This window comes from Hipposideros armiger, unplaced genomic scaffold (assembly GCF_001890085.2).
Source record: "Hipposideros armiger isolate ML-2016 unplaced genomic scaffold, ASM189008v1 scaffold_174, whole genome shotgun sequence".
Lineage (NCBI taxonomy): Eukaryota > Metazoa > Chordata > Mammalia > Chiroptera > Hipposideridae > Hipposideros > Hipposideros armiger.
The window spans coordinates 1961395-1985152 of record NW_017731524.1 but is presented as its reverse complement, the minus strand read 5'-3'; the positions used below and the strand labels follow the sequence as shown (position 1 = coordinate 1985152).

Sequence of the window (23758 nt, the reverse complement as noted above, 5' to 3'; positions counted from 1 at the left end):
GTGTGTGTGTATGTGGCGGGGGGACGACATGGAGAGGAGACAGGGAAGGACTAGGGTGTTTACAAACTGTAGTTAGCTGTGGTTTACAATGAGTTCTATTTAAAACTTATCAAATCTAATTTCAATTGCATAAAAAATACAGCAGTCATTAGTCTTAATTATTTTAGTTCAATTTTTTCATTACATCAATTACATCTATTAGGTTTTAATGTTATAAACGAAATTAAGGGCCAAAAGCAGTACTTACAAAAGGTATCTTTAATATACAACTTCTAAACTCCTCTCTCTCTGGATAATAAAAACTACTATAGTGCTGTCAGTTTTAAGAATATGTTTCTTTATAAAGTTGTTTGTAGGCTTCTAAATCTGCCAAATTTATTGTAATTCCTCAGGAAGAAAGTACATGTCTCTCAATGAAAAGTGATAATAATTTATATTTTTGAAATAAATATCATTTAACCGAATTTAATTTTTCCAAATAGATTTTAAAAAGTCTTTCTGTAACTATAATTGGTATTCAGAAGGTTTCACAATCACTCACTTTGCATATTGTTAGTAATCTTTTCCTTATAGGAAAAGCTTTAGTACTTAGTGACTCAGGAATCATACACGTAATAAATGACTCAGGACTATACCTATCACACATTTTATAGAATTATTACTCCTTTGTTTCTATAAACTGTACATATGATTCAGACAAAAGCAATACCTGATTAAAACATAATCATGCATTTTGATTCAACTACTAATTTAATTTATTCTTGGATAATAATCTAAAATTGTATTTCTCTTAAAATTTAAAAAACATATAAAGGTGACTACATTTTATTGTTTTCCCTAAATGTAAATTTCTTGTGGGGTTTATTTTGGAAGAAACTTCTAGAAATGAAACTCTTGCCAGGGACAAAATGCATTCTGTTGAATGGAGTGCAACACTGAGTTGCTTTCTGTGTATAGAATATACACAAGTGAGATGCCAGTCATGTTGGTAGGTTGTGCTGAAAACCCCACCTCTCCTTGCCTGATCTTTTTGATTGTGCTATGGAATGAAAAATGCCTATCGGAGGTCCAATGCAGAGCAACACTCTGGTACTGCCTCTCTGCTCTCAGTCTAAAGCAGCAGTCCTCAAACCCAGCTAATGGGAAAGTGTAAAAAAACAGCAATCTCTGGACCCCACCAGCACCTTACCGAATCAAAATTTCTTAAGGCTGAGCCTTAGGTTTTGATGATCAGTCAAATTTGGAAAGCACAGCTTTTGTGATCTTGGACTTGGAACAGACCACTCCAACTATTTCAGTAGGTTTAACAGAACTGCACACAAACCATTGTATGTCCGGAATTTACCACCCTCCCCATTAAAACTGGCTTCTTCTCCAGTGTCCCCATATGGTTAACAACATCATCATCTTTAACAGGGATAATATTTAACTGATCTAATTCGGCCAGCTAGGGTGCCAGTGTTTGTACTGCAGCAGGATCCTGAGAAACTCTGTGGTGCCAGCTATGACTTCTTTGTAATGTGGGGAGGTCCAGGGGGTCTCAGCACAGGGACCAGGACAGATAGGACTGTGGGAATACAATGACCATCAGGGGCGTAGGGCAACAGCTACTTACCAATGTTTTTGCAAATATTTTATTATTTTCATAATCAGAAGCAAGTTTATTATCAGCCCTGTTCTGGTTCTCAGATTCTCAAAGTATGATCCGGATAATAAGGAGAAATTCATGAGAGTAGGATGGTAAGATTTTTTAAAGTAATCAGCATGGAAGTGATGGCTAAAGTCACTGAAATAGATAAATTTGTAGAGAATTTTTTTTCTTTTCAAAGTGCGGCCCCAGATCACTTTTATTAGAGTCATAAGAATTGTGGCTTGTTAAAAATGCAGATTCCTGAGCTTTATTCTAGACCTACTCTTAGTCACAATTTCTGTGGGCAGGATCTAGAAATCTACATTTTAAACAAGAATCTTAGGTAATTCTCATACTAACATTTGAGAATCACTACTGAGGTGTAAGAACAAGGTACAAGGCAGACGCTAGAGAGGCACCTACATTTCAGGGTTAGAAGATGAAGACAGCTAAGAAGACTCAAGAGCCATCTGGTATAAAGCAAAGAACGGACAAAGAAGACTCAAGAGCCATCTGGTATAAAGCAAAGAACGGACATAATTTCTAGAATGTTTGTAAGTCATGCCATAGACAGATCCGGGAACCAAGAAAGAGAATACAGCAATTGGGTAAAAGGGATTCAAGGACAATAAATTTAGATGACCTACCTAATTGTAATAAGGAAAGATACAGATGATGGATTGATGGTCTGGGGGAGTGAAAGAGCTCTGCCATGAAGATAAAGGGGGACACAGCAGATACAAAAAAGTGAAAACACTGGGCAAGAGGAACAAGGGCCTGGTTGATGTGCAATGACATGAATCCTTATTGTTTCCAAGCAGCAGAAGTAGCAGATTTCTGCAAGAATTTCTTAGCACGTTACTACAAAACCCAAGATTTTCTCTCCCGCTCTCCTTCCTTCCATTAAATATTTATAAAGTAACTACCAGGTTGTAAGATACTATGCTAAAGAAGGGGTTGTCAAGAAAAGACTGATGGATGATGCTGGCAACCAAGGAATCTAGAATGCTAGTGAGTGTGGTGCTCTGACGGATGACAAGGTCTCAGGCTGGGGAGGAAGAAACGTGGAACCAGGAGGGGCTTGACAGACTAGAAAAATACGAAGAGTTTGAGTCTGGGACTTGTAATGAGCCCAATAAAGTGCAGATTTAGTGGGAATAAAAGGACTGGGAGAGCTGGAAGGGCAGGAGATTAGAGTCAAAGAATGGAATTTTCGGGTTCAAATGTTTTAAATTTCTTTCCCCCTCAAAGCTATCCTTGAGAAATTCGTTTTAATGTGATTCAATTGTCTAATAATGCTGATGGGCAGGGGGTGGGATTTGCAGTGGGATTTGTAATAGCTCTTACAATGAAAAATTTATAGACATTGATGCGTTATTAGGCACAACCAGTTAGGTAAAAAGTTTAAACAATGATCTTATTTGTTTGATGTGTAAACAGGATATCATTTATAAATAAGTCATTGTTTTTCTCTACTTCACTGGTGGTTGGCATTTGGTATACACACACACACACACACACACACACACTCATATGACCTGGTATTTGAATGTATAAAAGCATGGCTTAAAGAAAAAATTCCAGTATATTGTCCTGGATCCATATTATTGCATTTTTTGGAAGAATGAACCATAACGAAGAATTCCTGGTCTAAGCACTTGGCAAGGTTAGACACAGAGCAGTTACTACAATGAAAGTGAATCTTTTGTCCATGTAACAAATCAGCCATTCAAATGATAGATAAACACATGTTCATTATTATTAAAATAAAAATGATAATTTCTATATAATTCTTATATCAGAACTTCAAAAAATAAGAGCATGACAACCCTTAATACTAATTTATACATGTAAAAGGCAATTTCTGGTAGTGTTTTGATCATGTTACATATTTCCTATGAAAATTGTTTGTTCCAACAGCCTCTTTAAGTCTTCTTTATGAAACTTTATTATGCACCGCCAATTTAATTTTTCATCAATACATTACGTATGTGCATCCACAACACATATGAGAATCTTGATTTCACAAGGGGTGAAGCACCAAGCAAATACACACAGAGAAAACTAAAGTTCTTCCCAATTCTTTAATGTTACAAAAAAGTAAGTTCTGTTCCTTATGTCAAGAAGTTAATTTTTCTCTAGACAAAGTTACTTTCCAGGGGGTATTTTCCTGCTGCTGATAAAACCAGCTTCAAGGACTGGCAAACCACACAAGTGACAAAACGTGGTCATAATTTTTACCTTCACAAAATTGGAGTCACTGACATCTTCCTCCCTCCGCTTCTTTTCCTTTTCTCCTCTCTCTTCTCTGTGGGTCTCCGATTTCATTCCCTTTCTCATCTCTGTTGTTTTTTGAAGACTTTTTTGTTAGTGCTGTTTTAGGCTCGCAGCAAAATTGAGTGGAAGTACAGAGTTCCCCTATTCTGCCGGCTCCTCACACCCCACAACCTCCCCCAGCACCACCGTTTGTTACCACTGATGCACCTACATGGACACGCCATTATTACCACGTCTGTAGTTTACACAAGGCTTCGCTCGTGGTGGTGTACATTCTGTGGGTTTTGACAAATGTATAATGTCATGTATCTACTGTTAAAAGTATACAAAATAGTTTCACTGCCCCAAAAGTCCCCTGTGCTATCTATTCATCCCTCCCTCCCTCCTAACCCCTGGCAACCACTGATCTTTTTTACTGTCTCCATAGTTTCGCCTTTTCCAGAATGTCAGGTACTTGGAATCATATAGTATTTAGTTTTCTCAGATGGTCTTTCTTTTCTAAAGCTATTTTCCCCCCTTTTGCCTTGCTTTTCTGTTTTTCCCTATTAAATGTTACAAAACAGAATCTGTTTTAAAAACTAAAAGTAATCTCATTTGATCAGGAAATATTTCAATAAAACTTACTTTATTTGGAATTTAGTATTTTACAAATGAGGACACAGAAGCACAGAGGGATTAAACAACATATCCAAGTTTATACAGCTAATAATTACCAGAAATGAGATTTTTACCCAGTGAGTCTGGCTCCAGAATCATGTACTTTGTCAATATTTGTTATTGCCTCTCAGTGACAGAAAAGAAATATAAAACTAGGACAAAATGTGAAAAGATAAGAATCCCTGCCCTTTCCTACCCCAAAATAATGTAGACTAAAAGCATGCACGTGCACGCACAGAAACAAACAACAAAGAAATGGGGCCAATTGTCCACAAACAGGCTTCACAGCCATGCTTTCACACCACAGACAGCTAGCTAACTGCTTCTCTCTGGGTGCCTGTGTTCCTGTGATGCTTTTGTCACTTTCAGAAGATGTGTAAGAACCATGGCACTCACTTCGTGCTGTCTGCATGCCCATGTGGCTGGGAACCACAGGCAGAAACATTACAATTAGTTGCTATCCTCTTCCCTGCTTTATTTTCCTTCATACAACTTTTTAACTTCTAATTGAGTATATATTTTTACTTGAAAAAAGTCTGTTTACCCCCAAATAGAACATAAAAACTCCAGAGAAAATAACTTTTTGTCTCTCTTATTCCGTGATTATCCCTACAGCCTAGAACAATGCCTGGCACATAGTAGGTATTCAAAAAATATTTGCTGAAAACCTGGACTTCATATCAGTACCACCTAACACTTAACAAAAGCTATTTACTTAAATACTGTATTTCTTATGCTGAGTTAAACGTCATTGGAATGAACTAAAATATTTTAAAATAACATTACCTTTATACATTCTTTTTTTTTTTTTTTAAAGATTTTTACTGGGGAATTGGGGGATGGGAACAGACAAGTTGCTGTCCTTTTGTTCTTCAGTCTAGTTGTGGAGGATGTTGCTTCACTGGCCCAAGTTGGCACCATCATTGCGCTCTTCCCGGGTGAGGCAGATCAGTCGCTGGCTTCTGGACGGCCGCTCACGGCGGCTGCTGGCTACACTCGGTAGCCCATGGAAAACCACTGCAGCAGGGGCTGCAGCCTACACCATTGCCAGTGACTCACGGTAGCCCAGCTCCAGGTTGAGCTGTTGTTCAGCATCTTAGCTATAGAGGGCAGTGTCACTGGCCCTCATATGTGGGATCCGAACCGGGGCCCTCTGGCGTCCCAAGCCAGCTCTTCACCAATGGCTGGCCCTATAAATTATTCTTATATAAGTTTTTTCTGTGTCAAAGAGCCAGAAGGAAACAAATTAACTTGGGAGAAAAGTAACATGGTTTGTGCAATGGGAAATCTTGCTATTTATTGTATTTCTTTAAGAATTTGTCTATATAACTTAATAATAAAAGTGCTAGAACATGAATACGAGGCTATTAAAAAATTCAGTAGGGCTGGCCAAGTGGCTCGGTTGGTTAAGAGCACGAGCGCTGAGCAACAGGGTTGCCGGTTTGATTCCCACATGGGCCAGTGAGCTGCCCCCGAGCTGAGCTGCCTCTGAGCTGCCAACAGGTGGCAGGATGGCTCAGCTGGTGAGAGCACATGCTCCTAACAACAAGGTTGCCGGCTAGACTCCTGTATGGGATGGTGGACTACACCCATCCGCAACTAAGACTGAACACAGCACCTTGAGCTGAGCTGCCAACAGGCAACTGGATGGCGACTGGACTTGGAGCTGAGCTAGCTGTGCCCTCCACAACTAAGATAGAAGGACAACTTGGCTGTTCCTCTTCCGCAATTCCCCAACAGTGTTCCCCTTCCCCAACTCCCCAATAAAATCTTAAAGAAAAAAATCAATGAAGTCCCAAACAGGACTTATTTTTAAAAAGGAATCACCATGTGTGACAACATGGATGGATCTAGAGAGGGTATTATGCTAAGTGAAGTAAGTCAGACAGAGAAAGACAAATACCATATGATCTCACTTATACATGTATGTGGAATCTGAAGAACAAAACAAACAAACAAATAAACAAACAAAAATAAAAAGGAATCACCATGGAATTAGAGGGATACCTTTTTGTGAAGATAAGGCCTAAACACTTCTATTGATAAAGAAGGAAAATAGTGGGATTCTCTGAGTCTTAGTCATACATATGTATTATAAATAATTTGGAAGATCAAAGTTATAGACTACAATTATTCAAATTTGTAAATGGCACTAATTCCAACCAATGGGAAAAACCCCAGTCAACTTGTTCAAGATTGTTCAAGGGGGCAGAGGAGGGTCAGGACAAAAATATAGGAAAACAGAACGATTGCTTCAGCAGCACACAGCATTAATTCAAAACGATATAACTGATTAGCATTGCTCCTGTAGATGGTGGACACAAACAATGCATTACAGATTTTTATACTACAGTCACATCAGATGACTACATGTTTCTCTAACTTGTTTTACTCATTCTTACTTTTATACCTTTCCTCGCCTCAACCCCAAGCTGATTTCTCAGGAAGGTTTCCATAAGAAGAAAATGTATGACATATCTGTCCAGGTGAGTGTTTGCACATTATGGGTTGCGAACAGTATTAAAAAGAAAAAAAAGAAACAACACAGCAACTAATAGAATGTGCTACACGTGATAAATATTCACTGTGTTGTGAAAATCACCAGACACACACACACATACACATGTCTATCTATACATACACACACAGAGGCAAACACACACACATATGTGTGTACTGGGTTGCTATGTAGGATGCACTTCTCACTACAGGTCTTGGTCAAAAAAATATGAAAGCAATTTGTCCAGGTGGTAGTCATATTTTTAATTATACAGGGCCAAATTTATATTCAAATCAGTCCAAATCCAAATTAGTCTCAGGTCAATGTTGTAGGTAGTTTTCCGAGGGCCTGATCACGTGGAGAAAATTTTAGATCCAAGAGTGGAGGCACCATATTATCACATGCCCAATGTGTTAACGCTGCCAACAGCATCTCTATCCGGAAACTAAGAGTGCATACACTGAGCAGACTTTGCATCTGAATGATTTTTCTAATTCTCTGATTCTTCTCTGATTAACTTGCCAATCTAACAGAAACCCACTCAGTCAGGGGAGCTTCTCTCAGGCCTCAGGAAGCCTGATTAGATAGTAAACTCAGGACTCCACACTTTGGAGACTTAGGTTAGCGCAAGCAACACTCCTATGGTTTCATAGAGTGGTATGACTGGTATTACGTAAACACTCAAAATTACTAGCCATTATTATTATTTATTTGTATATATAATCATATAATTTTGATTTCAATAACATATTTACCCAAAATTTGTAATGAAGACTATGTTTTCATTGCTGCTAAATAATGTTTATCTTTATTATCTTATTACGTATTTTTATTGCTTAACCTTTTCCTATACACAGATTCAACAAATAGGTGAATTTTATCAGTAATTCATGTTCTCTAATTTAAATATAACAATTCTGGCTAATTTGTAGTTTTTATTAGTTTTGAAATATGCACTTGTCCTAAAATGCTTCTCCTAAACAGCAATTATAAATATACTTTTGCATTTGAGAAGAGCAATTGATCACTCATCAGAATTACAATTTTAAGTACTGTGTACCTCCTCACAGCAAATATTTAAATTATCAATAAAAAAATCTTACTGGAGTGTGTTTAAATTCATTTAGATAGTTCATTCTGAATATTTCCATTTAGGTAAAATAAGCGTTACTAACTCCAATTCTGGAGCTACTATTTCTTTTAAAAAATGCAAACTTTATTAATGAAGTACTTATTTTATAAGTACTATGGCCAGCAGTAGAAAAATAAATAAAAAACAGGACGAGAAAAACTGAATTTACTGAATGATTACTATATACCAGTTGGTGTGTTAAGTGCTTATCTCAGATTGGGTTATCTAGAATTCTTGGTCAAATATGCATATTGTATTATTACTCCCACGTCACAGGTTTGAAAAATAGAGGCGTACAGAAGATAAATATCTTGCCTAAAGTCATACAAGCCAGTCTGCCTATTTCGGAAGCCCATGGTTTTCTTATCGCAGTGGTAAAGTGGAAATAGTGACATGATTAAGTGCTACAGACCTAGATGATACTTTTACCTTTATTATCTCTTTTTGTTCTTATCTTAGCTCTTGGTTTCCCCCCTTACACCCTAAAGCAAAATAAAACAAAAACTACAAAGAATTTTCAATAAAGGGTAATGATTCTGCTGATCCCATGCAATTAAGAGTTTTTATTTTAATTTTTGTTTTTTTCATGGTGGAGCTGATGATATATGTACTCTGCTCTGGTTCCACATGTGACAAAAAGCATATGCTTGAGTCTGTGATACTCTAAGGTTTTCTTTCCTTCTCTAATTAGCACCTCTGATTTCTCTGTCATCCTTTGGCCCTCTTGGTTCTTAGAACCTCTACTCAGCCTCAGGTTCATTTTAGTATACACAATTTTCTAATATACTTTGACCCATCAAAACCAGAAATTAATCCTTCAACAAACGTCTGTTTAAACAGGCACTGTGCTAAGTGGTAAGGATACACAGACCTAGAAAACCAGAGTCCCTCCCTCTAAGAAGCTTATAGACAGCCTTGTCAATAATTATGTTTATATATATCTTGGTATTTATGGTAGTCATTTTCATCAGGGGTTCAGAAAAGGCTTAATAGAGTAGGTGACACTTGAGATTGATTTTAAAAGACGTGTATCTGTGATGTAGACAAGGGTATACTTGGCAAAGAGACCAGAGTGTGAGAAAGTATGAGACATACAACGGCATAGGGCACTTGGAGAACTGCTAGTAAAGCACAAGAAGTTATGTGTGTAGGGAGAAGCACAAATAGTTACGTGTGGTGGGAGCATGGCAGTGTGTGTGTATGTGGTATAATGTAAAATGAAACTGGATGGTAGGCAGAGGTTGGATAATGGAAGGTCTTATATATCATTATTCTTAGAAACAGGGACAACTCTAACTGCGAAAACAAAACAAAACAGATTTGTATTTAGAAACAGTACTTTGGCAACAAGGCGGAGGACTTAAAAAAAGAGAGTAGATGGTTACTCAAATAATTCAGATTAGAAATGATAAGAGGTTGTCAAGTCAGTACCACTAAAACAGGAGACTTAGAGATGTCCAGAAGATGGTATGAAGAGAGAGTAGGGAGGACTTGATATTTGCTGAATACTCTTTTATACTTTTTGAATTATGATTATATATACTTACCACGTATATATCTGATTTACTAAAAATAGGCTACAACAAAAAGATACACTGCATGTGGTAGCGGAAGCCATGAAACAAGATGGAGTGAGATACTGTAAGAAAACAGTGCCAAGATAGAACTCTGGGCCACGCCAGAATTTATGGGACAGAGAAAACTACGTAAACCAAGAAGGCTGAGAAGCAGGAGGGTAACAAAGCGGTGCGGCAGAAGTAAAAGAAACATTACTTGGTATGGAAGGGAGCAGCAACTAAGGCCTTGGGGAGAGGGGAGATAACAGATGAGAAGCATGTTAGGATCAAACTGGCACATGCCATGCTAGAGAACCTGGACATTATCTGGTAGGCAACGGGCATTTTAAAATAGGAAATCATGATCAACATCATGGAGGACAGTTTTGGTTGGAAGGAAGACTTTTGCGAGACTAACTAATTAAACTTCATTTGTTCAATTAAAGAAAATTTTAGACAATTTAGTACCTCATCTAAGTGTTTGTTTTTTAACTTTTTATTCTAATGGTGAAATAAAAGCACTGTTGTTTATTATAGGAATTATAAGTATCAACAGGCTTTCAGTGAAACACTTTGGGAGGCAAGAGGACCCTATAAATCATAACGTTTTTCATCTTTTTATGAAAATGGGCTACATCTTAGAATCGCTGTTGGCCAGGCTCGCACATGAACAAATTTGGTTTTAGCTGTTTATATGGTGATTTCAATTGAGTTCTGGGTATGGCTAATCCTTCACAGGCTGAGCTCAATTGCCATTTAAAATGTCTTCTAAAGGATTATAATGTTATTCAGGACTGAAATAAAATGTGTTAGAAGCAAAGAAACAGAGTGGTACAATACATGATAAAAATCAACTGCGTGAAGTCTAAAAGAATGTATGTTAAGTATTGTATCATAGTTTAATGGCTTAACCTTACTCCTTAATGGTACATAAAATAGTGGAGTTTTTTTTTCCTTTCTTTCTTTCATTTTTTCACATCAATGGAGCTTCAGAAATATGGTGGGAAGGCTGAACTTAAAATTAAAAAATTTAATTCTCTTAGGACTGTGGTTTGCAAGTGAGTTTCCCCTTTAAAATACTGAGGTGGGTTGCAGCCTTAAGATAAACTCTGCTTATAAAAGCTTAAAAGCAAGACTTAAAAGGACCAAACTTTTTCCAAGAAACTAAACCATGTTTGAGAACAAAGCTGATACAGACTTACGAGAATCCATAATTACGGATTATCTTAAGCTCTAAGATACTATTCAAAATGTCTACCATCCAGTAAAAAATTAGTAGGCATGTAAAAGAGGATAATATGATATGTAATGCGATAAATCAATTTAATTGAAACCAATCAAGAAATGATATAACAGAATTAGTAGACAAGGATGTCAAAGCAATTATTGAAACTGTATTTCATATGCTCAAGAAAATAAAGCTTGAAAAGTTAAGTAGGGACCTGAAGACACAAAAAAGACTTAAAGTGAACTTCTAGAAATGAAAATTACAATATCTGAGATGCAAAACACTGGGTTGAATTAACAGCAGATTATACACTGGAGAAGTGGGCTTGAAGACTTAGTAAAAAGAAATTATACAAAAGGAAAGGCCAAAATAAAGACTGGAAAAACCAAATACATGTACGATAATAACAGCTGAAAAACTTCCAAATTCGATAACACATATATAAGTAGTTTGACAAAACCCAAGCACAGGAAACATGAAAAAACCTACATCAAACCTCATCATAATCAAACTGCTTAAAGCTACTGAAAAAAAAAAAAAGAAAATCTTAAAGCAGCTATAGAACTAAGACACATTACCTAAAGAGGAACAAATACAAAGATGACAGCATATTTCTCGGCAGAAACAATGCAAACTGGAAGAGAGTGGAGTATCATCTTTCAAGTACTAAAAATGAGAAGACAAAAAAAGTCAACCTCAAATTCTTTACCCAGGGAAAATATCTCTCAAAAATCAAGTTGAAATGAGCAATTCCACTCTTTGGTGTATACTCAAAAGCACCAAAATAGGTAGTCAAACACATCCTTGTACGTGAATGTTCTTAGCAGCATTATTCACCATAGCCAAAAGGTAGAAATAACCCAACTGTCCATCAGTGAATGAATGAATAAAAAAAATGGGATACATGTGGAAATTTGCTGAGCTAGATTTCAAGTGCTCTCAGCACACATACATAAAAGGTGAGTATGTGAGAAGGCAGATATGTTGATTAGCTTGTCTATAGTAGTCATTTCATCGTGTGTGTGTGTGTGTGTGTGTGTATATATATATACATATTTTAAGAAAGGAAAACTGTATTAAAATTGTAATAATATATATCAATATCAAAAGATGAACACAAGTCATGTTTGACTTCTGGTGCCAAAAAAATGTATACACATTTTAAGAAAAAAAAGCTGTATTAAAATTGTAATACTCAATATATATCGATATCAAAAGATGAATACAAGTCATGTTTGACTTCTGCAACTATAAGAGGTGCTCAAAGTGGTTACCATCAGCGTCCAGACACTTCTTATTATGGTGAACCACTGCTTGAGCAACACTGACCAAAGTGTCCACTTGTCTACATTTTTATGGCACCCCCGGTATACACATATATATATATATATATCAAATAATCATGTTATCACCTTAAATATATATAATTTTTATTTAAAAAAAATGGGAGAAAATATTTGCATAAAAAATATCTGATAAGGGTTTAGTATGCAGTATATATAAAGAACTCCTACAACTCAACAATAAAAAGACAAACACAATTAAAAAATGGGCAAAGAATGTAAACAGACATTTCTCCAAAGACATACAAACGGCCGATAAGCACAGAAAACAATGCTCGACATCATTACTTATAAGGATGATGCAAATCAAAATCACAATGAGATACTATGATACTTCACACCCACTAGGATAGCTAGAATAAAAAAAATAATAATAAATAAGCATTGGTGAGGATGTGAGAAATCGGAATTCTTGAAATTACTGGCGGGAATGTAAAATGATGCAGTTGCTGTGGAAAACAGTTTCATGTTTCCTCAAAAAGTTAAACACAGAATTGCTATGTGAGCCAGCAATTTTATTCTTTAGGTATTTACCCATAGGAATAGAAAACAAGCGTTCAGACAAAAAACTTGTACATGACTGTTCATAGCAGCACTATGCACAACAGCCAAATAACAGAAATAACCTAAATGCCCATCAGCTGATGAATCAGTAACAAAATGTGATATATCTGAACAATGGAATATTATTCAGTTACAAAAAGGAATTAAATACTGATAGATGATACAACATGAATAAATCTTGAAAACATTATGCTAAGTGAAAGAAGCCAGACACAAAAGGTTACTTGTAGCATGATTCCACTTATATGAAATATGCAGAAGAGGCAAATCCATAGAGACAGAAAGCACATTAGTGGTTGCCAGGGGCTAGAGGGACAGGAGAATGAGAAGTGACTACCTAATGGGTACAGAGTTTCCTTCTGAGGGACGAACATGCTCAATAACTTGATAGGGGTGATGGTTGTACATTATAAATATACTAGAAGCCACTGAATTGTACAATGTAAAATGGTTAAAATGATGAACTTTATGTTATGTGAATTTTACTGAGGTAAAAAAGAGTGAACCCTTAAATGTATACTTCTAGTTTATTTGGCCTCAGTAACATAACTGAGAAATATATTTTAATCTTGACTTTTGTTAAAAATAAATGTAGACAAAAAACAACAAAAAAAGGTAAATAACTTTTTGTACATACAGAAGCGGAAAGAACTGTCACCAGTAGACCTGCTATATAAGTATTGTTAAAAGAAATGCATCAACCAGGAGCAATATGATGCCAGATGAAAATTTGGATGTCCACAAAGGAATAAAGAACACCAGGCATAGTAAATCCTTGGTTAAATATAATACTTTTTCCTCATATTATTATATTTCTTTAAAAGATTATCAACTGTTTAAAATAAAAATAATAGTAGTGTAGTATGAGGATTACACATGTGTAAGTAAAATATATGACAACAGGAGCACAAAGGCTGGGAAGGGACAAATGGAAGAATAGTATTATAAGGCTTTATACTGTATGTGAAGTGGTAAAATATCACATGAAACTAGATCATGATATGTTAATCACACACACACACACACACACACACACACACAAGGTCTGACAAGTTCGTGAACTTGTTGCAACGATGTTGCTAACCTTTTCTGATATCAGACGGGTTATTCATTATGAATTTGTACCAACTGGACAGTTAACCAAGTATACTATTTGGAAGTGCTGCATGAAGAAGTTAGACGACCTGAACTTTTCACCAACAATTCATGGCTTTTGCATCACAACAACGCACCAGCTCACACGGCACTGTCTGTGAGGCAGTTTTTAGCCAGGAAACTGTATTGGAACACCCTCCGTACTCACCTGATCTGGCCCCCAATGACTACTTTCTTTACCAGAAGATAAAGGAAATATTGAAAGGAAGACATTTTGATGACATTCAGGACATCAAGGGTAATATGATGACAGCTCTGATGGCCATTCCAGAAAAAAGAGTTCCAAAGTTGCTTTGAAGGGTGGACTAGGCACTGGCGTTGGTGCACAGCTTCCCAAGGGGAGTACTTCGAAGTTGACTGTAATGATATTCAGGAATGAGGTATGTAGCACTTCTTCCAGGATGAGTTCACGAACTTAATTTTCTGACCTCGTATTTTTTTTTTTTTTTTTAGCTGAGCCATCCTGCCACCTGTTGGCAGCTCAGCGGCAGCTCAGCTCAGGCCGGGCATTGAACCACTGTTGCTCAGAGCTCAAATTCTTGAGCGAGCTCTTAACCAATTGAGCCACTTGACCGGCCCAGGCCTCGTATTTCTTAAATAATAAGACTTGAAAGTCAAAATTCCTCTTTGATCCATGGGTGCAGAATGGATGTTGTGTTCACAGACATGAAAACAACACTGATCTAACTGTGTGTCTCCATCAGGGTTCTTGGTTGATCAAGCACATTGTCAATGAGCAGTGATATATTGAAAGGATCTTTTTTTCTGAGCACTAGGTCTCAACAATGGACTGAACATATTCAGTAAATCATATTGTAAACAGATGGGCTGTCATTCAGGCTTTGTTGTTCATGTATAGAACACAGACAGGAGATTTAGCATAATTCTTAAGGGTCTTAGGATTTTCGGAATGGTAAAGGAACACTGGCTTCAACGTAAAGTCACCAGCTGCATTAGTGTCTAAGTAGAGAGTCAGCCTGTCCTCTCCAGCTCTGAAAGTCCTAGATGGCAACTTCTTCCAATATAAAGCTGTTTCACCTACATTGAAAATCTGTTGTTTAGTGCAGCCACCTTCATTAATGATCTTAGCTAGATCTTCTGGATAACTTGCTGCAGCTTCTCCATCAGCATTGGCTGCTTCGCCTTGTACTTTTAAGTTACGGAGACGGGCTTCTTTCCTTAAACCTCGGGAACCCACTCTGCTAGCTTCACACTTTACTTTGAGGCTTCCTCACCTCTCTCAGCCTTCATAGAAAGAGTTAGGGCCTGCACTGGATTAGGCTCTGACTTAAGGGAATGGTGTGCATGGTTTGATCTTCTATCCAGACCACTAAACCTTTCTCCACATCAGCAATAAGGCTGTTTTCTTTCTTATCATTTTTGTTCATGGGTGTGGCACTTTTAGTTTTTTTCAAGAACTCTTCCTTTGCATTCACAACTTGGCTAACTAGTGCAGGAGGCCTAGCTTTTGTATCAGCTTTCTCAGCTTATGACATGCCTTCCTAAGTTTATCATTCCTAGTTTTTGACTTAAAGTGAGAGATATGCGACTCTTTCACTTGAACACTTAGAGGCTGTTGTAGGGTTATTAACTGGCTTAATCTCAATATTGTTGTGTCTCCAGGACTAGGGAGGCCCCAAGGAGAGGGAAAGAGGTAGGGGAATGGCTGGTCAACGGAGCAGTCTGAACACATACAACATTTATCAGTTAAGTTCACTGTCTTACATGGGCGTGGTTTGTGGAGTTCCAGAACGATTACAATTGTAACATCAAAGATCACTGATCACCATAGGAAATATAATAGTAAAGTTTGAAATACTGCAAGAATTATCAAAATGTGACATAGAGGCACAAAATGAACAAATGAACATTTGGAAAAATGACATCAATACAGTGTTTGCTCAATGCTGGCTTGCTGCACACCTTCAATTTGTAAAAAAATGCAGTGTCTGTGAAATGCAATAAAACAAGCTGTGCCTGTAACATCAATGTTTCAGAGTAATTGGGTTATGCAATTATTTCCCATTTAAGCAGTGTAATTTTTTTTGTGAGGTAGAAAACAGTAAAATCTATGGAATATTTCAAATTATGATACTTTATTTTCAATGTTAAGGGAAAGGTTACATACTTAGTCAGCATAAACCTTTTAATATAGGGTTACTGGTTCTCTTTCTCTATGTCTCATGAAAAAATTTCAAACATACACAAAAGTACAGAACTAAATAATGAACTATATGTATACTTCACCCAGCTTCAAATATTATCACCATTTTGAGATTCTTGTTGTATCTATTGAGCCCTTCCCCCCACCTTCCTTGTAGAATATTTTAAAGCAAATTCCACACCATTATACCATTCCATATCACAAATATTTCAGTATTTAAGTCATTTTCTCAATATTAGACAACAGCTTTTTAAAAATTGCTTTCTACAAAGTTAATTATACTTCATTACAAGAGCACTTAATTTAATTTCTTACATTTCCCCCTGACAATCAGTATAGGAATGGGTGCCCATTTACAAATTCCTATTTCAAAACCTGAAGTGCTCCAGAAGGTGGTTTTTAAAAAAAGCAATATAAAGACATACATACATACAAATTTATGAGTTTTAATATTTTATTTTCTAAGAAATAGTTTTGATAGGTTACTCTGAAATTAAGACAATTATGAAAAAAATCTATAGTATATTAGCATACAGAGGTTCATTTGTTATTTTTGTCATTCATTTATATATATCCTTCCATGGCTTCACCCAGTGGTGTGCTGAAGGTGGCCTGTAGGAGATTTTGATAGCTGACTGTAAATTTTTAAGAATTTTGTGAGCTGGTTGTTCAACTTCACTACTTAATAAATTATTTTGAGTTAAAATAAATTTTATTGGAAAAAAGCAACATATACTAAAAAACTCACCAATTTTTAATTATAGTAAAACTTTGGATTGCAAGTAACTTGGTTTGTGAGTGTTCTGCAAATGAGCAAACATTTCTAATACATTTTAACGTGGTAAATGAGCGCTATTTTGCAATATGAGTAGTTTGTTTCCAGAACAAATTATGCTCGCAAACCAAGATGTTACTGTATTTTACTATTATTTACTATTATCTCTGCTCTTGAGCTTACATACGAGTATGCCTATGACACTTGTATGGTGGAAACATAATTTAATGGTGTGCTACTGAGCATCTTTTCTCTACTCTGTGTTCAGCAACTTTAAGTTGGCAGATCGAAGTTAGTCATGGTGGGAATATTTATCCTACAGATAGAAGCAAATGCTACAAATCGGAGCCATCCCTCATACCCCTGCCTGGAGAGCTGGTTGTTAACATTTGCTAACAAAATGCTGGTCCACCCTGAGCATCAACTACATGTCAGGCACTGCAGTAATATTAAAGAGTTCTGATATTTTGAAATTTGAGCACAAAGATCCTTCTATTGTTACAGTATTAATAGCATTTTAATAGAGGGCACTATGAAGACAAATGTGAACAGGTCCTTAAGAAAACAAATGAAGAATGCATCATATGTATTAATAGTTTTTACTATATATGTCTTTAAAAGGAACAATAGTGAGGTGGCATCTTTGGCTTTGTTTTAATACTTTAATTTCAGAAGTACAGAAAAATGCAATTAGACAGGCTTAAACAATAAGAGGACTGAAACTACTACATAGATTGTATATACAATTGACTATTGAACGCAGGTTTACTGTGTGGGTCCACTTATATGTAGATCTTTTTTTTTTTTAAATGAATGATTATAGGAGTATTCAGGCTTTCTATTCCTTTTTTAAAAAATTAAATTAATCGGGGTAACATTCTTTAGTAAAATTACATAGGTTTCTATATATAGTATTGTGTGTTCATCACCCAGAGTCAGTCCTCCTTCCATCGCCATATACTTGACCCACTTTACCCTCATCTACCACCCACCTCCCCGCTTACCCTCTGGTAACCACTAAACTGTTGTCTGTGTCTATGAGTTTTGTTTCTCTTTGTTTGTCTTGTTCCTTTGTTGCTTTCAGTTTTATATCCCACATATGAGTGAAATCATATGGTTCTCGATTTTTTCTGTCTGACTTATTTCGCTTAGCATAATAATCTCAAGATCCATCCATGATGTAGAAAATGGCACTATTTCATCTTTTCCTATGACAGAATAGTATTCCATTGTGTATATATACCACATCTTTATTCAATTATCTATCAAAGGACACATTGGTTGTTTCCATGTCTTGGCTGCTGTGAATAATGCTGCAATGAACATTGGGGTACATGTATTATTATAAATAAATGTTTTCATATTTTTTGGGTAGATACCCAGGAGAGGGATTGCTGGGTCATATGGTAATTATATTCTTAATTTTTTGAGGAACCTCCATACTGTTTTCCGTAGAGGCTGTACCAATTTACATTCCCACCAACAGTGTATGAGGGTTCCTTTCTCTCCACAGCCTCTTCAACACTTGTTATTATTTGTCTTGTCAATGATAGCTATTCTTTTTTTTTTTAAAAGATTTTATTGGGGAATAGGGGAAGGGGGACAGATAAGTTGTTGTCCTTTTTGTTCTTCAGTCTAGTTGTGGAGGACGTTGCTTCACTGGCCCATGTTGGTATTATCATTGTGCTCTTCCCGGGTGAAGCAGTCGCTCGCCGGCCATTGGACGGCAACTTACGGTGGCTCACAGCAGCTCACGCCCGCTGTGGCCAGTCCCACTGCAGCTGACGCTGTCGTCAGCGACTCATGGCAGGTTGAGCTGTTGTTCACCATCTTAGCTGTAGAGGGTGCAGCATCACTGGCCCTCATGTGGGATCTGAACCAGGGCCCTGCTGCTCAGAGCTGGTGTCCCAAGCCAACTCCTAACCAATGTGCCATTTGGCTAGCCCGATGATAGCTATTCTGATAGGTGTGAGGTGAAAACTCATTGTGGTTTTGATTTGCATTTCCCTAATAGTTAGTGAAGTTGAACATTTTTTCACGTATCTACTGACCGGTTGCATGTCTTCTTGGGAGAAATGTCTGTTCAGGTCCTCTGCCCATTTTTTAATTGAATTGTTTTTTTTTGTTTTGTTTTTGAGTTGTACAAGTTCTTTATATAGAAAATCCTAAATATTCCACCAAAGAACTATTAGAAACAATAAACAAATTCAGTAAATTTCCTGGCTACTAAATCAATGTACAAAAATCCATTGCATTCATATATACTAACAATAAAATTTCAGAAAAAGAAATGAAAAAAAAAAGCCAAACCAATTCCTTTTGCAATAACAACAAAAAGAGTAAAGTACCTAGGAATAAATGTAACAAAGGATGTGAGGACACTGAAAACTTTAAGACATTCTTAAGATAAATTGAAGAAGACACAAAGAAATGGAAAGACATTCCATGTTCATGGATTGGAAGAATCAACGTAGTTAAAATGGTCATATCACCCAAAGCAATATGCAGATTTAATGCAATCCCCATCAAAATCCCAATGACATTTTTATAAAGAAACAGAACAAAAAAATCATCAGATTTGCATGGAATCACAAAAGACCCCGAATAATTCTAAGATTCTAAGAAAAAAGAACAAGGCTGGAGGTTTCAACTCCCTGGCTTCAATCCATACTACAAGGCGACAATAATCAAAACAGTATGGTACTGACAGAAAAACAGATACACAGACCGATGGAATAGAACTGAAAACCCAGAAATAAAACCCCATGTATATGGGCAGATAATTTTTGACAAAGGAGCAAAAAACATACAATGGAGAAAAGAAAGCCTCTTCAATAAATGGTGCTGGGAAAATTGGAAAGCCACGTGCAAAAAGAAGAAAACTAGACTGCTGTCACCATGCACCAAAATTAACTCAAAATGGATCAAAGACCTAAACATACGACCTGAAACAATAAACTACATAGAAGAAAGCATAGGTACTGAACTTCTGGACCTTGGGTTCAAAGAGGATTTTGTGAATTTAACCTCAAAGGCAAGGGACGTAAAAGCTAAAATAAATGAATGGGACTATATCAAACTAAAAAGCTTCTGCACAGCAAAAGAAACCATCGACAAAACAAAGGGGCAACCAACCAAATGGGAGAAGATATTTGCAAAAAACACATCCAGTGAGGGGCTAGTATCCAAAACATATACATATATTTTTTTCAATAAATATATCGTCGGCCCTCTGTATCCCTGGGCTTTGCATCGGCAGCTGGGAATCTGTGGATACAGAAGGCCTATGCCATTTCATACAAGGGACTCGAGCATTCCCGGATTTGGGTATCTGTCAGGGGTCGTGGAAAAAATCCTCAGCAGACGATGTAGTAAAGTGTTTAGGGAGTCAAAAGTTACAGGGTGATTTTCAGCTGCACAGAGGTCTGCGCCCCTAACACCTGTGTTATTCAAGGTTCACCAGTATACTCTGTTAATAATACAATATAAGGCTAAGGAAAATAAAAAATATGAATCTGATTTTAAAATATATAATTTGGGAACTTTCATATACCAAAGAATGTGAGAGCTTAAGTGCACTCGTATACTAAGTTAAGTGTGTTTGATGCGATTTTTTATTAAAGAAGTCAAAAAGCAAATCTATTTTAAAAATGAAGCTTTAGTTCAAAACTTTAAATGCCACCAAAATTTGCCAAACTTGTTTTGCCAGTTGATATTCCCAGAAATCAAAGCTTTTGTCTGTCTAGTCTGCATTTATATTTAGTCTGGGCATTTAATCTCTCTTTTGATCTTAGTTTTGCCATACACTGTTAAGTTGTTTTATAAGGCTTTAACGTAAGTTAGTTTCATAAATTGTAAAACCATTTTGTACTAGCAAACAGCTTATTTTAAAACGACTCAGAAAACACACAAAGGAGTAACAAAGAATTAAATTGAACACTGTGATTCTTTATATGTGTTTCTTTTGTTTAAGTTATTTACCTCTTGTGAAAGCTGTGTTACTTGTTCCTTTTGATGTTCCAGGTCTTTTAAAACCAACGAGTTTTGTTTTTCTAACTGAAGCACTCTTCTTGCCAAGTGGACACTAGGTGAATGAAAAAAAAAAGTTAATGCTCACAAAAGGGCCAAACTAACTAAAATATTCGAAATGTGTTTGTGTGCTTGAAAACTGACTTACCATTTTCTAATAATACTTAAATATTAACAGAAAAAAACATGGAGTCAAGTGCTATTTTCAGATATTAATACTGAAAGACCAATATTCCAAGAACTCATAATTTTGAAAGTAACATTAAATCTTCATAATAACATAACATAAATAACATAGTAACATAATATACTGATTACTGCAGTAATGGTTTTTAGCGCTTGCTACAGTGCAGAATTACATTATGATACTTGCTTGAAAAGACCACAAAAATAGCAATTTACAGCTTTTCTCCATTTTTATAAAAATTTCCCATTTACAAACAAATCAGGCAATCAGTTCAAACAATAAGTTTGCATGTTGAAAAGCATGTGTTTATCTCAGACAAAAAAATGATTTTCTGTTGAAACACAACTGAATAGATTTTCTGTTTAAAGTAGAGATGGAAAAGATGTATGATGAGTGGAAAATGTCTAGTAAAGGCAAAGATTCTGGACTAAAAGAAATCACTGAAAGACCACACTGTGATCATCAACTTATTGTCCCGAGTGTAACCTTTAAATTTAGGTTACCTTTAGAATTTAAAATCCCATTGAATGTGTAATGTCCCAGTTCCACTTTGAAGACACAATTGAAAAAAAAGCTTCAGCTACAAAATCACTTTTTCTAACTACTGGGGGAGAAAAGTGGCATGATTTTTTTTAAGAACTGCTAATTATGTTGAGAAGACTTGATGCTCCAAAGACCCTCTCCATAATTCCAAAAACTTAAAAATTCTTATTTATCATATTTTCATCCATATGAATTGGCTTATTAATACCTCAATGGTGAAATCCCTGGAATCCAAGAAGATAGGATGTTTTATGATGACAAGAGGTAAAATATTTTCCTTCTAAATAAAACTATAGGACAAAAACAATTCCATTGTGTTTTTAATATTTTCTAATATCGGACATAGGAATACAGAAGAAACTGAAAATAATGTTAAATATCCTACACATCTATTTCTAAGAACTTGTTTTTGTTTTTCCAAATAATAAAGATGAGCTCTGGTAAAAGCTTATATAGTGAATTGGGTAGCTTGTTTACAAAACAACTTCATTGATATGAAATTTCTAGATATATAATTTACATACCATAAAGTCCACCCGTTTAAAGTATACAATTCAATGGTGTTTAGCATATTTAGAGTTATTCAACTATTGCTATAATCTAATTTTAGAACTTATTTTGTGTTCCAGTAAAACATTTATTTATTTATTTATTTATTTTAAACTTATTGGGGTGACATTGGCTAGTAAAATTATATAGGTTTCAAGTGTACTTTTCTATAATACATGACCTGTATAATGCGTTTGTTCACTGCCAGAGTTAGTTCTCCTTCCATTACCATATATTTGACCTCTTTTTCCCTCTTCTACCCCCCCCCTGCCATTTTAGAACATTTTTATTACTCCCAAAAGAAAATGTGTACCCTTTAGCACCATTCCCCATCCTCCCTGCCCAGACCTTGGGTATTACTTTCTTCCTTTGTCGATTTTTAAGATGTCCACACTGTTTGGCTATCCTGTTTTCCATTCCTCGACCTAAAATATACTTAGTTCTTTCAAATTTGACCCTAAAAAAAACCCTCTACAAATAAAATAATCTTAATGCTAATTTTATATTATGTTTAAAAAAATTTTTTTTTAAAGATTTTATTAAGGAATTGGGGAGGCGGACCAGCCAAGTTGCTCTTCAATCTTAGTTGTGGAGGGCACCAGTCGCCATCTGGCTGCCTGTTGGCAGCTCGTGGCCTCTAAGCTCAAGGTGCTGTGTTCAATCTTAGTTGCAGGTGGGCATAGCCACCATCCCATGTGGGAGTTGAACCTGGCAGCCTTGTTGTTAAGAGCACACGCTTTATCCACTGAGCCATCCGGGCAGCAGCTCAGCTCAAGGTGCCGAGTTCAGTCTTAGATGAGGATGGGCGTAGCCCACCATTGAACAGGCAATCTGGTTACACCACATGAGCCATCCTGCCACCTGTTGGCAGCTCAGCGACAGCTCAGCTCAGGCACAGAGTCACTGGCCCATGTGGGAATCAAACCGGCGTTTATGTTGCTCAGAGCTCGCACTCTTAAGCCAACTCTTAACCAGCTGAGCCACTCAGCCGGCCCTTATGTTTACATTTTAAGACTGTTGATTATATGTTTGCAAACATCAGTATTTTATATCATTGGCTGTTTTTTATTATGCTAATTTAAAAACCTTAGAGTTTTCTTCACTCATATTTTCATTTTCTTTCATCCTTCATATATGTTAGGAATAAGTCTCTTCATCCTTGTGTTTCACACAAAACTCAACATCAGGGTCTTTCTATACATAATAATTTCTCAATAAATGGATGTTGAAGGTACAGGTCATATTTGTGTAATGCTCAGTATAGAACAATGAACACAGTCAAATGCTATTACAATCAGATGCTATTACACAGAAACAGAGTTACAGATGAGATGAAATGGAAGAAAAGGGATGCAAGAAAATAACGAGATACAAGGGTCACCCATTACCAACATTTTGAAGATAATGATTTGAAGACATCAAGTATAATAATATTAAGTAGCTCATTTGGTTTGGGTGCTTTTTGTTTT

At 36.2% G+C, this 23758-nt stretch overlaps 1 protein-coding gene across 6 annotated transcripts in view; it reads right to left on the bottom strand.

The window, feature by feature from the left end:
- The window catches only part of PIBF1 (progesterone immunomodulatory binding factor 1), a 203085-nt gene that overhangs the window by 68836 nt on the left and 110491 nt on the right, over window positions 1-23758 (bottom strand). For all 6 annotated transcript variants that reach the window (XR_002125127.1, XR_002125130.1, XR_002125128.1 and 3 more), the window contains exon 14: window positions 20963-21065. Coding sequence is in view for 2 of the 6 variants with exons in the window: in XM_019652149.1 (XP_019507694.1) it covers window positions 20963-21065 (103 nt within the window). In the remaining 4 variants the exon portion in view is untranslated. The remainder of the gene's footprint in view (window positions 1-20962; window positions 21066-23758) is intronic.